This window comes from Zosterops lateralis, assembly GCF_965231275.1.
Source record: "Zosterops lateralis genome assembly, chromosome: W".
Taxonomy (NCBI): domain Eukaryota; kingdom Metazoa; phylum Chordata; class Aves; order Passeriformes; family Zosteropidae; genus Zosterops; species Zosterops lateralis.
In genome coordinates, this window is record NC_139801.1 from 14,885,076 (window position 1) to 14,898,110 (window position 13,035).

Here is a 13,035-nt window from a genome sequence, read left to right on the forward strand (position 1 = left end):
TTTCCATTTCAGGAGGTTTCCAGCTTTCCTTGATAGCCATCTGTCTTTTAAACTAGGATAATCAGGAATGCTGCTCTCCTAGATTCTTAAGTACTTTAAATTTGTAAGTTAGGCCTGTGAGTTACTGTTGTGGTATAGTAAAGTCTATATAAATCCTTTGCTAAGCTGTTTAATTTAAGTGACAAGGTTTAGGAATGGTATTTCCCAATTTAGTACTCCTGCTAAAACCATGTGCTGCTTCCACTCCCCCCTCAATCCAGCTGGAGGAACAAAATATAAAGATCATAAGTTGAGATAAAAAAAAAATACTGGAAACAGCAGAGATAAGAAAACAAACAGTAAAAGCAACAATAGTAATAACAAAAGTATACAAAAGAGAGTGTGATTTACATGCAAAATGCTCACCATAGAGTCCCTTTGCCTACCAGCCCTGGCAATGATGTGAGTGGTATAGAATAACGTCTGGGCCCTAGCCACATCCCCTCCCAGCTGCTGCAAAAAACTAATTCTGTCCTGGCTAAAACCAGGACACTTAAGTTATCAACTAAGTATTAAGTTCTTTCAAGTTTAAATATTAAGGCTAAGTAGTGCTGTTGGGCCTTTAGGCATAAACTGTTGGTCAAGTCCAGTCCAGGGCTCAGTTTAGCACAGGAGTCTACTCTGAACCTTATGACTCAACAGGAGGGTCTTCCATATTCCTTTTTATCCTTACCCTTTCCTATCCTTTTCTCTCCCCCCCTCATCCCCTGCCTCCATGTACATAGTTTTGGGTTTATTTCAATTTGAATTGATTGATTTTGGACTTCTGTTTGCTGTTTCTCTGTGTGCTTTAACCATCTAGTAAGAAGTAGAGTGAACCTTGCCAAGGAACTTTGTTGTGCTTTCACTTTTATATTAAACCTGTTTTTGCGAATACCTTTGCTGGTGATTCCTAATGCAACCCTAAAACACTCATTCATGACATCTCCAAAGCCCTCTGACCCATTTCCAGAAAGGTCTGAAAGAACAGACTACGCATGATTACTAATTTGCATAGAAATTGAGAAACTTATCTTCAGGGCAGGGAAACCTATACATAAAAAGGTACTCCCACCAAGCCTGGGTGGTGCCCCCAGCACCCTAGACATCCCATCAGCTGGATTGATGCTGGAACTAGGACTAATGATGTCTTTTTCTCTTTTTCTCTGTTTTCCTCTTTAATTAATCTCTTTTTTTATCTCTTCCTTTTCATTTTACTCCTTTATCCAAATGCCACTGCTGTCTGCTTATATAGTAGGTTAGGGACTCGTATACCAATTCCCATGCCAAGTGTGTAATTTACGAATAAAACTTTGTGAGTTTTTGCAGACCCTCTGAGTTTTGTCATTCCTTTTGACCACAGGCATTTACAAAGTTTGGGTGGTCCCTTTCCTTAAGGGTGGGATGTCACACTTGGTTAGTTATGGATTTCTGGCACATGTTCTGGACTGAGGAAGCAGGCTGCTTTGTTCTGTCATTTCTGGGCCACCTATGCTAACCCTCTTTTCTCCAACCCAAAGATCAAATACATTGGGATTGACCTAAACCTGCTATGAAAAAGGTTTTATCTACCAGGTCAGCCTCTGTTTTTAAAGCAAATACTTTGATACTCCAGTAGTAGATGAGATCCAGAAATGAATCTGAGCCTTTCATGTAGTATCATCCGTGGACGGCAGGGACAAGGAACTCTGCAGACCTGAGATATTCTAGAAACACATGATTTTATTACAAGGGTTGTGGGTAAAGAGGGCCTGCTTTCAGCCACCAGCCTCAGCTGAAGCAAAGCCCCAAAAGAGAAAGAGACATAGAGAGAGGGTAAAAGTGTAAGAGAGGTAAAAGCAAGAGCAAGAGAGAGGGAGGAAGAAGAGGAGCTAAGAGAGCGAGAGCTAAGGGGCAGAAGCAAGGTAAGAGAGCGAGGACCTTGTTACAATACATTATATCTCTTTTTGTGTTGAATATTCTAATTTACAGTGACCAACTGGCGTAAGATACAAAACCTACAAACTTTGCATGCAGCCTATGAGAACTACTATATTACCATATCATCCGATATTCTAAACTCTAAAGACTACTTTCTTATGCACTTGTTCCCTGATGCCTTGGCAGGGTAGAGAGAGGCTACATTCCTGAGTCCTTTTGTCTTCTGTCCTGACTCCAGCTAATCACTATCTTCCTGCCTAGCATGCCTACATCTCAAAGCTGGCTTTCATTTCTATTTCACTCCCAGGTTTTACATCTGCAGTATTTCTTACCATACAATCATATCCATAAGTCCTTCCTGTCCCATCTTTCCCAACACCTTCATCCTGTGAGAGGATGCATACAGAGGTGCCCACGCAGAGCTCAAGGTAGATAGTGAGGTCTCAGACATACATCCACTCACACCACTGCTCCCAGAGTAGGGTTAGAGCCACAAAGGTTAGCAGATAACCTCAGTTAATTGTCTGAACTGAGAGAAGACCAAATAGTAAAACAAAAGGAAAGTGATAAAAGTTACAGCTAAGTATAATTAAAAGTATTAAAAAAAAAAAAAACTTTTAAAACATGGATTTCAACCTATCCATTTAGTAGCCCTAAAGATTCTCTGACAGACTAGGGACACCTCAAGTGGATTAACACCTGCCCTAGAAGTGTCGTACACTGTAACAGTGACAAAAAGGCATAATGTAGTGATGACCAAAGACTCTTGTAGTCTCATAGGGATGCAACAGTACTGTGACAGTGTGAGGTGCTGCAGCTTTGGGACATGTTGGTTTGCCTGAGTAGGGTGGCAACACATAGAAGTGCCATGGAACATGCAGGGTATCAGTGGCAGAGTGATGACATACCTCAGTGCAGGAACAGTGATGCAACATGATGTAACGACACAGCAAGCAGTGCCAAGGAGGGACTGTGCCAAGCCTCCATGTCCCACCCAGCCCTGCGGGATTACAGCTCTATGTGGCACTCTAGAGGGAAAGGAGCTGGGCTGTGCATGTCAATGTAACATGTGGTGATAGTGGGAATGGTGATGTCATTGTGGGCCTGGTGTCACACTAGTGACACTGAGGCATGTGCTCAGAGCAGAAGCTGAGGGCAGCAGAGACAGCAGAGCCACATAGTGGTGCTCCCTTGTGTGAATCACTGTTCCCCCGAAAAACGAAGCACAGGTGGTGAGCTCACCACGGCGCTATCATACGAGAGCGCGGCACAGCCCTACTACGATGCCCGCTCAAGTCAAACCCTTTATCTGCCGGTGCCTGTCGCCCACCTTGACTGACATGGCAGCTACCGCAGCAGCTCCCCGCCACCAGCTGCTCCTCAAAATAGCCCCACACTCTTCCGGCCAACGGAAGTCGATAGTGGCAACCATGGCAACGCGCCGGAAGTGGCGTGCAACTAATCCGGGCGCAGAATGCTGTCGGCGTTGGCTATTCCTTTCCTCTCCACCTTCCCCTGAAGTGTCCCCGCGACTCCCGAGGGAGGAAATTGTACGTCCCTGCGGCAGTGAGGCGAGGGCCGCGGAGAACCGAGCGTCTGGACCCCAGAATTATTGCCAGAACTCCCGCCTTTCATGAATACGCAAATGTAGGGCGGGGCGGTGGCTGCCGGGCCCGGAAGCGGCGCGGCTGAGTCACTTTGGCGGCGACGATGATAAGGCAGAACCTGTGGTGGGCGGCGGCGTTTGTCGTAATCTTTCGACGTTTGAGGAGTCTCCCCGCGTTCGGTCTTTCCGCCTTGTCTCCACCATCATGATGGAAGAGATAGACCGGTTCCAGGTGCCAGCTGTTCGGGCCGAGATGCAGCCGCTGGTGAGGGGCAAGGGAGGCCGCGCTGTTTCCAGGAGCTGCCCCCTTGCCTTGGGGGTGTATGCTTCTGTGCCCGTGTGCCGCGATTGTCGCGTAACGGCCGTCATCTCCCTGGGTGTTGTCGGTAGCAAGGGCAGAAGCCGGCCGCGAAGGGAGGGGGGGGGGGGGGGAGGGAAGGGCAAAAGGGAACGCAGTAACATCTCGAAACGCCCCGGCCTGGCTAATGCATGAGATGAGTGTTTCGCGCCGCCTCGGCCAGTGGGCTCCAGTGCAGGGGAGGGGAGTGCTCCGGGGGAGTGGGGAGCGGCGGTAAGATTGAGGAGCCCGTCCAAATAAGGACGGGCAGCCAGAGCCGCTGGAGGCGTAAAGGACTGGTGGGGTTTTAGTTAATTTTTAAAATATACGTGAGATCTAGGGGAAGAATTGAGCGATGCTTATGCGCAGTCTGGTCTGAGAGGTTTTCCCCAGGGACGGGATATCCGCACGGGATGGGCGTTAAATACGCCTATCTGGCGTGAGTTGTATGAAGCTGTGGGACGCTCTCTGTGGCTGATTTTATAGCCATTGCTCTAGGAGAAAAATGCTATTGGATACTCATGTGAAAAATCCAGGTGTTCTGCAAAGAAACATCTCTGTCAAATTACAGTTTTGCTCACATGAAATTCTTTACATAAAAAAAGCAATCTGTGAGGTGTTGGATTTTTTTTTCCCCACACCAGGGCATATGTTTTTCATTTTGTTTTATTTTTCCACTTCATGGAAACAATTATACTCTGTTAATGAGCTCTGAAGAAGTTGACATAAAGGTTACACTACTACATGGGACCCTGGGGAATCTTTGCAGAGGAGGAAGTATACAGGCTTGTGGGACTATGTGGCTGCATAGCTGGGCAGGTAGAGTGGTCCTGGGCTCTTGGTATCTTCTGAAATGACACTTATGAAGGAAGGCCAGCTGGCTGGTAGTCATGGGAGATGCTAGATCATCACCAAGTAGTCTTGGTGATGATTTCTTATGAGTGTGTAGTTGCTTTGCTTTGATGCTACAGGCTTGCTTGTGTGTCCTGTGCCCCAGCTGCATTCTGCAGAGCACTTGAATGTGGTTATCTATTTGTTTCCCATCTGGGAAAGGTTCCTTTGTGTGTTCCTCTTCACTTAATTCAGTCTGCCTCACTCTTCACTTGAAGGTGCATTGTTATGTGCAACCTGGGACCTGTTGAAATACAGTTCACCTTGCCATTAAAGTGAAAGCTGGATATGAGCTGATTCAAGATGCTGATTCCCTGTGGCATCTGGAGTAAGCAAATTCCATCTTGGCATCTGATTGTGTGGAACAGTGATATGAAATATTTGGAGAAGTGAAAATAACTTTAATAAAGTACTTGTACAGATCCTTTTGACAGCAGGTGAGGATAGGTTATTGTTTGGTTCATGTTAGCACTGAAGGTACTACTGAGATTTCCAGTATATCAAACTGTACATAATTTAGAGTTGATGTACCAGTCCTTAGTTTCTTGTTGCAGCTAGTGTTTGCAAAAAGTTGAGAACAAAATAATTGTCCTGTGAACAGAAAGACAGTTTACGAATTTAAATTGCCCCTCAGTGGCAAGAAAACCACTTTTCTTATGGTGGGAGTGTTGAAAAATTGTGAAAATATTTTTAGCTAGGTGATGGTGTTTTCTTGTTTGCTTTTTCAGCTTCTAACCTTTGTAGTGGGGAAGAAAACTGTCCATAAAAGCTGATGTAGACTTGTTGCATGCCTTACTCGGTGTGTGTGTGTGTTTTTTTGTGAAGCAGAGACAGCAGGCATGACAAGGCTGACCCTATTTATTCATGTTGAGAGCAGTAGGCATGGCAGTGAGATTAGGAAGTTTGGAAAAGTTGTTGGCAGATGAAAAAAATGCACAAGTATTTTCTAGAAACCCCATTATAATAGCAGAGGGATGACATTGTCTTGTGCATGCACGTTTGCATGGCCATGGAGTGACCAGAACCCAAAGAGATGGTCTGGTCCAGCCCTGCTGTTGCAGGGTAGGATGGTATATTATGCAGCTGTCATAGTAAGCTTTAGAAATAGGTTTCCTTCTTCTTCAGCAGCCAAGAATTAAGAGTTTTTCACAAAGAGATTTAACACTTGCATTAAAAGAATATTCTGGATCTTTGTTTCGGGATTTCAGTTCATTTTTAACTAATGGAGTGCATAGTAAAAGCTTGTCTATGTTGAAGGCTGTTGCTATGACTAGATATGTGGGATTTTTCTGTGTGCCTAGAAATGCTGACATTGGGCTCAGAAGTGGGACAGAACAAGTCTGGTACAACACTTCCAGGGACTTTGTCTACTTTGTGTAGCTCCTGGTTTGTATTTTGCAAGTAGGGACTGGATGCTTGCAAGAATCGCTGCAGTTCAGGAGACGGAGGTTTATCATACTGATTTGCCACACAGTTCTGCCTCATATTGCTGCTTTATTGTTACAGTAACTGTTTGACCCTTCCCTCTCTCCTCCATCATATGCTTTTAAGTATAGAATAACCTTAGCATCTCGGGACTTTTTTCTCTTCCCAGTATAAAAGTTTTCAGTTTCACGTGGTCTTGGGGACAGATGAGTTGTCCAATGTTGAAGGCCAAAGGAGTCTGGTAATGTTTTCCCCATCCAAAGGGCTGAGGTAGAAGTTTGTTTTCCAGGCAAAATCTGATAGCTGTTGTAACTACTACTAAAGCTATCAAAAACTGTTTTGAAACATGATCCCTTGCTGAAAGCAAATAGAGAATGGAAGGTCCCTTGCCCAGTCTGAAGTGCATACACTATAAGAAATATTTTTTCATCCTGTTTAGGCTAGAGGGTATCCTAGGAGAGCGCTGTTTCCTCTGAGTCTGGCCAGTACCTGGCAGTGTGAGTAGGGTCCCGAAGTGAGGTTTGTAAATCTAGGCTTTCCTCAAAATCCTTGAAAATTTGCATTCTTGACCAGCATACATACTTTTTAATGTCCATTCATCTGTGTAGGTAAAGTGTCGTCTTAACTTTTGTTGTCTTCATTCTGAACTCCAGGATAACTGTCAGAGATCTGCCTAGAAACAATGTGACAGGCAGGCCTGCTGATCTGCTAATGTTCAAATGAAGCAATAGGTATGCTGTTAAAAACTGAAGGGAAGCCATTCTTAGAAAGTAGTCTGAAGCTTTTCTGAGCTCTTCAGCCTCCAAACATGCCATTGATTCTGGCTCTATTGATCAGCTGTCTGAAATCCTCCTGAGCCTGTATCTCTAGCATACACTAAGCACTGACTGGTATATGATGGCAAATTGACAGATGGTGGTGTTGGATCATGTTGCTCCCATACACTGATGCAGACAGTTTCTGTTCTTAGCACAAAAATGGAAGTAAACATGCTCTTGCCCACATAGCACCAGTATGACTTTTCTGAAGAAAAAGCACCGGTCAAAGTGCAGCAACTTCAGAGGAGCTTTGCTAGAAACTTAAGACTTTGGCTTGCTTTCTGAAAGTTGCACGTGTAACACAGCATTTTAGTTTCCCAATTCTCTGCCCACATGAAAAGTGGGAGCTCTTTCTGTAGAAATTGGGTTGATGGTTCTTAAATCTCATTCTGAAGCATTGTGGCCATGCTGGTTCCTTGTAGATGTTTGCCAGGCTGTGGGACATTGGGCTGGTAGCTCTAGTTATGACTGCAGCTGATCCAAGAATTTTGCTTAGCTGCATCCTACAGTGAGGATATTGTTTTTCTAGCTGGGATGCCAAATATATGCTGCTCCTGGAGATGTAAAAATTTCTGAAACTTTGAAGGATACAGAAAATGCTTTTCTATACAGCTTTCTTTGAACATTAGAAAAGAAAAAAACTAGACTATCTACTGTATGCTTAGCTTTTAAAAACTAAACTATCATTTTAGTCGGTGGACAGTATGAATGTTCAGCATGCTTATCAAATCCACATTCATTATTTTTGGAAAATATTGATTATTTCATCCTAGGGAAGTTGTGCTATGTGTTAAGACCTTTTTGTTTTGTCTGATGCATCCCTAAAATAGGGGAAAACCTGAAATGAGAAAGTAAGAGTAATGAAGAAGCAAAAAAGGAAGGCTATACCTGTAGGGCTTAGAAAGAGTATGTTAATATACCATTTGGTCTAGCGTAGATACACAAGAAACTCCTTCTTTCTAGGTGGAAAAAGTTTCTAAAATGAAAATGTCATCCCTATGTATATAAATTTTAATGTAGCCCAGGGGTTACACAGCTATATGTTTTGTAAATGCCTAGAGAACTATGGGTTCTGAAATTAAAATAGTTCAGAAAGTGCTGCTTTTAGTTATACAGCTTGTTTTGATGTGCTGCCGTGTCATTTATAGCAGTAGCCTAATAATTACCTCCCTGCATGTTTCATTTTTGTCATTGGGATTGTCTTGTTCCTTCTCTGCCCTGTATCAGGTCTTAGGTGCAGAGGTACAGGAGCATTTTTATTATCCTCTCCCAGGCCAGGGACAAACTCCAGAAGTGATTCCAGCATAGGCTCCAATTCCTGGCTATGCTTCCCCCCCCTTCCCCCCTCTTTGTGCACCTGCTCACTGGCAGAGCATGGTATACTGAAAAGTCCTTGATTTAGAGTAAGCACTGCTTAGCAACAACCAAAACATCAGTGTGTATGATGTCCTACCCTTAAGGGGAAGGGAGCACCCAAGATTTGTAGATGGTCATGGTTGAAAGGAATGACAAAAGTCAAAGGGTCCACAGAATCTCACAATTTTATTAGTAAACTACACACTTAGCATGGGAATTGATATGCTAGTCCCTGACTGTGGGGGCATCCGTGGACGGCAGGGAGAGGGAACTCTGCAGACCTGAGACACTTTTGAGAGAACACGTGGTTTTATTGCAAGGGTTGTGGGTAAAAAGGGCCTTGCCTTCAGCCACCAGCCTCGGCTGAAGGGAGACCCCAAAAAGAGAGGGAGAGAGAGAGAGGGTAAGAGGTGAAAGAGATAAGTGAGGTGGCAGGGGTAAGGGAGGTGAGGTAAGACAAGTGGGCCATGTAAGAGAAGTAAGGTAAGAGGGCGAGGACCTTGTTACAATACATTATATCTCCTTTTGTGTTGAATATTCTAATTTACATTGACCAACCGGAGCGAGATACAAAACCTACAAACTTTGCATACAGCCTATGAGAACTACTATATTACCATATCATCCTATATTCTAAACTCTAAAGACTACTTTTCTTATCTACCTTTTCCCTGATACCTTAGCAGGGTGGAGAGGGGCTACACCCTTGGGTCCCTTAGTGTCCCTTTGTTATCACTCCACCCATCTTCTAGCTAATCACTGTCTTCCTGCCTGCCATGCCTACATCTCAAAGCTAGCTTTCATTTCTATTTCACTCCCAGGTTTTATATTTTTAGTATTTCTTGCCAGGCAATCATATTTGTAAGCTTTTCCTGCCTCATCTTTCTCAACACCTGACCTACTATATAAGTACATGGCAGTGGGTTTTGGATAAAGGGATAGGGCAAAAGGGAAGAGAGAAAGTGAGAGATGAATTAAAGAGGGGGAGAGAGAAAGAAAAAGAGATTACCAGTCCTGGTCCCAGCATCGATACAGCTGGAGTATCCAGGGTCCTGGGTGTTCCATCTGGGCTTTGTGGGAGTACCTTTTTATATATAGGTTTTCCCCACCCTGGAGATAAGTTTCTTGCTTTCTATGCAAGTTAGTTCTCATGTGCAGTCTGTTCTGGACCTTTATGGAAGTGGGTTGGAGGGCTTCAGGGGTCTTTGGTGGTCTTGATTTCCCCCCTTCCACAGTCCATGCCCACTTCTTGACTTTATTCCTGCATTTGTGGTGTATTGTGTTGTGCTTATTTCCAGAAATTAGAACAAGGACATTTGTCCCAGAAAAGTGCTGCCTTACCTCTGAAGCATTGATTTAGAAGAATTAAAGACTTTAGTCAAAGTAGATAGTGCTGAGGTAAGGTAGCTAGACTTCCCTTTTGTTAACAGAAGCCAGACTGAAGGAACTGATAAATCATGGAAGGAACTGATAAATCATGGAAGCTGTCAAACTAGGCTTTTGCATCCTGAATAATCAATAGACCCCATGAATACAATACAATCATAAATCAAACAGTCCTGAAAAAACAGGATTCAGCTGTCACTAACACTAAAGGTTAAAAAGTCAAAGAGAGGAAGACCCATCTTACTTCATCATTTTGGGACCCCACCCTATAAAAAAAACCACCGACCCATTTCGAAGAACAAACTATGTGTGCTTAATGGCTTTTTGGGCGAATTTCCATACGAAGCGGGGAATGGGATGTACCAGAGTTATAAATATGCATTTGTGTTTTGGATATTCAATACTCCTGTACATAAAAAGACCCTGTGATCATCTGTAAATTGCAGTGTGTTTTTGGGAGCTATCCCGCACGCTGCCCGGTGTCGTAATAAACATACACTTTCTAACTTTAAACTGTTAGAGAGTCTTTGTCCATCATAGTTGGATATTGGTATTAGATCAATATCCATAGTTTTTTAATAATTCACCTCCACATGGCCCCCTTGTCCAGCCACATCCTGTTCTTTCTCACTGTGTGTTATTACCAATAATCCTTGTCTGTTATTACCAGCAATCCTTGCTTGGCTCCACAGCTATCTGGCTATCGGTGTTTGAGACATACACATTAGCCCTTTATCTTCTGGGATTCTACACCACTCCATGGTTCAAACACCAATATAGATTTGGTGATCCATTGAAAAGAGAAAAGAAGAGCGAGCTAGAGACAGAAAGGGACAAATGCATTCTATAAGTGGTCTCTAAATTTTGGGGATAATCTCATTTTAATCCCCCACATCGTTAGGTGTAATTCGATTACCAAAATGAAAAGCAGAGAGGTTAACATTAAAAGAACAATCACAGGGTGTAACATCTTGTTAAGAATTCCCATTGCTGTTGGTGACCATCCAAACAAAATGTCTTACTGTCCTGGTTTAGGGCAAATTTGGGAGGAAACCTCCGAATGGGGTTCCTCTGGAGAGCAAACTCAAATGGCCCCTCCACCCCCCCACCCCCCCCCCCCCAGCTGGTCCAGGAAAAGAACTTCCTCGGAGAAAAGTGGAAAAAACTATTTATTTAACAAATAAGCTACCCCCAAGCATAAGAAATTAATAATATGAAACGATAAAACGTCTCGCTGCTCCGAAGAGAGATGGCAAAACTGAGAGAAGTCCTTGCCATGAGTTAACTTGGCTCTCTCAGTCCCTTCTCAGTTCCAGTCCCTTTGGCGCTGGAAAATGCCAAGGTCCAGGCCCCAGTGGGCCACAGGTGCAGCTCCTGGTGCTCCTCTGGATTTTTCAGTCCAGAGCAGATTTAAACAGTCCCAAGAAAAAGGAAAAAAAAAAAACAGTCCAGGAAGGTTCTTTGCCTCAGCTAGCTAGACTAACTAAAAGGGAAAAAACTCTCTAGCCGCTGTCCGTGCATCCAATGAACACACAGTCCAAGGACGAAGAAGAGATGCAGAAGAGTGAACAGCTTTTCAAAACAAACTGCGTGCTTCTCCTTTCCCTGCTCACTCTCAGAACCAGTCTTAAAGGTACAGCACACACAGAACAGACGATTGGGGATACAAGCATCATAGTCACCCTAGGACATTCCACCCCTTATCACCATATCGTCAACCTACCAAAACTAATTGAATTCTAACTCTACAAACACATACATTATACATGCATATATCTATATAAAAACAATATACAGCTATATACAGACAATAGCAGTGACATTCAACAAAAGATGATATTTACACATGGTTCTCATCCAACAGTCAGATCTCCCTGAGGTACACATCATGTTGTTCCATCTTTCTGCATACATTACATTTCTGTACATCCTGGTCCCTGAGCAAAGCCAATCCCACGAATGGGTTTGTCTGTACTTGGGTCAGAATTGATCCAAACTGTCTTCCCTAACAAACCTCTTACATGTATTACAGGGACTTTATCTCCATCTACTGTATGCAGGAGGTCAGACTGGGCAGGGCCTGCTCTGTTGGTGGAACCTCAGGTGTTAACCAGGTGGCCTTTGCCAGATGCTGCTGCCAATTCTTGAAAGATCCCCCACCCAATGCTTTCAAGGTGGTTTTTAACAGTGCATTGAATCTTTCCACTTTCCCAGCAGCTGGTGCATGGTAGGGGATATGGTACACCCATTCAATACCATGTTTCCTAGCCCAGGTGTTGATAAGGGTATTCTTGAAATGAGTCCCATTGTCTGACTCAATCCTCTCAGGGGTACCATGCCGCCAAAGAACTTGCTTCTCAAGGCCTAGAATGGTGTTATGGGCTGTAGCATGAGGCACAGGGTAGGTCTCCAGCCACCCTGTGGTGGCTTCCACCATTGTGAGCACGTAGCGCTTACCTTGACGTGTCTGGGGTAGTGTGATATAATCAATCTGCCAGGCCTCCCCATACTTATATTTGGACCACCGCCCACCATACCATGGGGGCTTCACCTGCTTGGCTTGCTTGATTGCAGCAGCACATGTGTCACAGTCATGGATAACCTGAGAAATAGTGTCTATGGTTAGATCCACCCCTCGGTCTTGTGCCCACTTATAGGTGGCATCTCTGCCCTGATGACCTGAGGCATCATGAGCCCATCGAGCTAGGAACAACTCTCCCTTGTGTTGTCAATCTAAATCTATCTTTGACACTTCTATCTTTGCCGCTTGATCTACCTGCTCATTGTTTCAGTGCTCCTCATTAGCCCGACTCTTGGGGACATGGGCATCTACATGGCGAACTTTTACAGGTAGCTTCTCTACCAGAGTGGCAATGTCTTTCCACTCTTCAGCAGCCCAAATTGTTTTTCCTCTACGCTGCCAATTAGCCTTTTTCCACTTCTTCAACCATCCCCATAGAGCATTGGCCACCATCCATGAATCAGTGTAGAGGTAGAGCTTTGGCCACTTCTCTCTTTCAGCAATGTCCAGGGCCAATTGAACGGCTTTGAGTTCAGCGAGTTGGCTCGACACACCTTCTCCTTTTGTAGTTTGTGCAACCTGTTGTGTGGGGCTCCATACGGCTGCTTTCCATTTCCAGTTCATCCCTACGATTCGACAGGAACCGTAAGTGAAAAGAGCGAAGCGTGTTTCTTCTGCTGGCAGTTGGTTGTACGGTGGAGCTTCTTTAGCACGTGTCACTTGCTCTTGTTCCTCTTCATCAGTGAGACCAAAGTTT

General features: G+C 44.2%; 1 protein-coding gene across 4 annotated transcripts in view; it reads left to right on the forward strand.

Moving 5' to 3' along the window:
• Positions 1-3,416: 3,416 nt before the first annotated feature.
• Positions 3,417-13,035, forward strand: part of LOC310922315 (protein FAM219A-like) — a 204,446-nt gene continuing 194,827 nt past the window's right edge. For 2 of the 4 annotated variants that reach the window (XM_083882781.1, XM_083882782.1), the window contains exon 1: positions 3,417-3,809. In XM_083882781.1, coding sequence (XP_083738907.1) covers positions 3,750-3,809 — 60 coding nt within the window. In that variant the 5' untranslated portion in view covers positions 3,417-3,749. The remainder of the gene's footprint in view (positions 3,810-13,035) is intronic. The other 2 variants (XM_083882783.1, XM_083882784.1) reach the window with 1 other exon arrangement.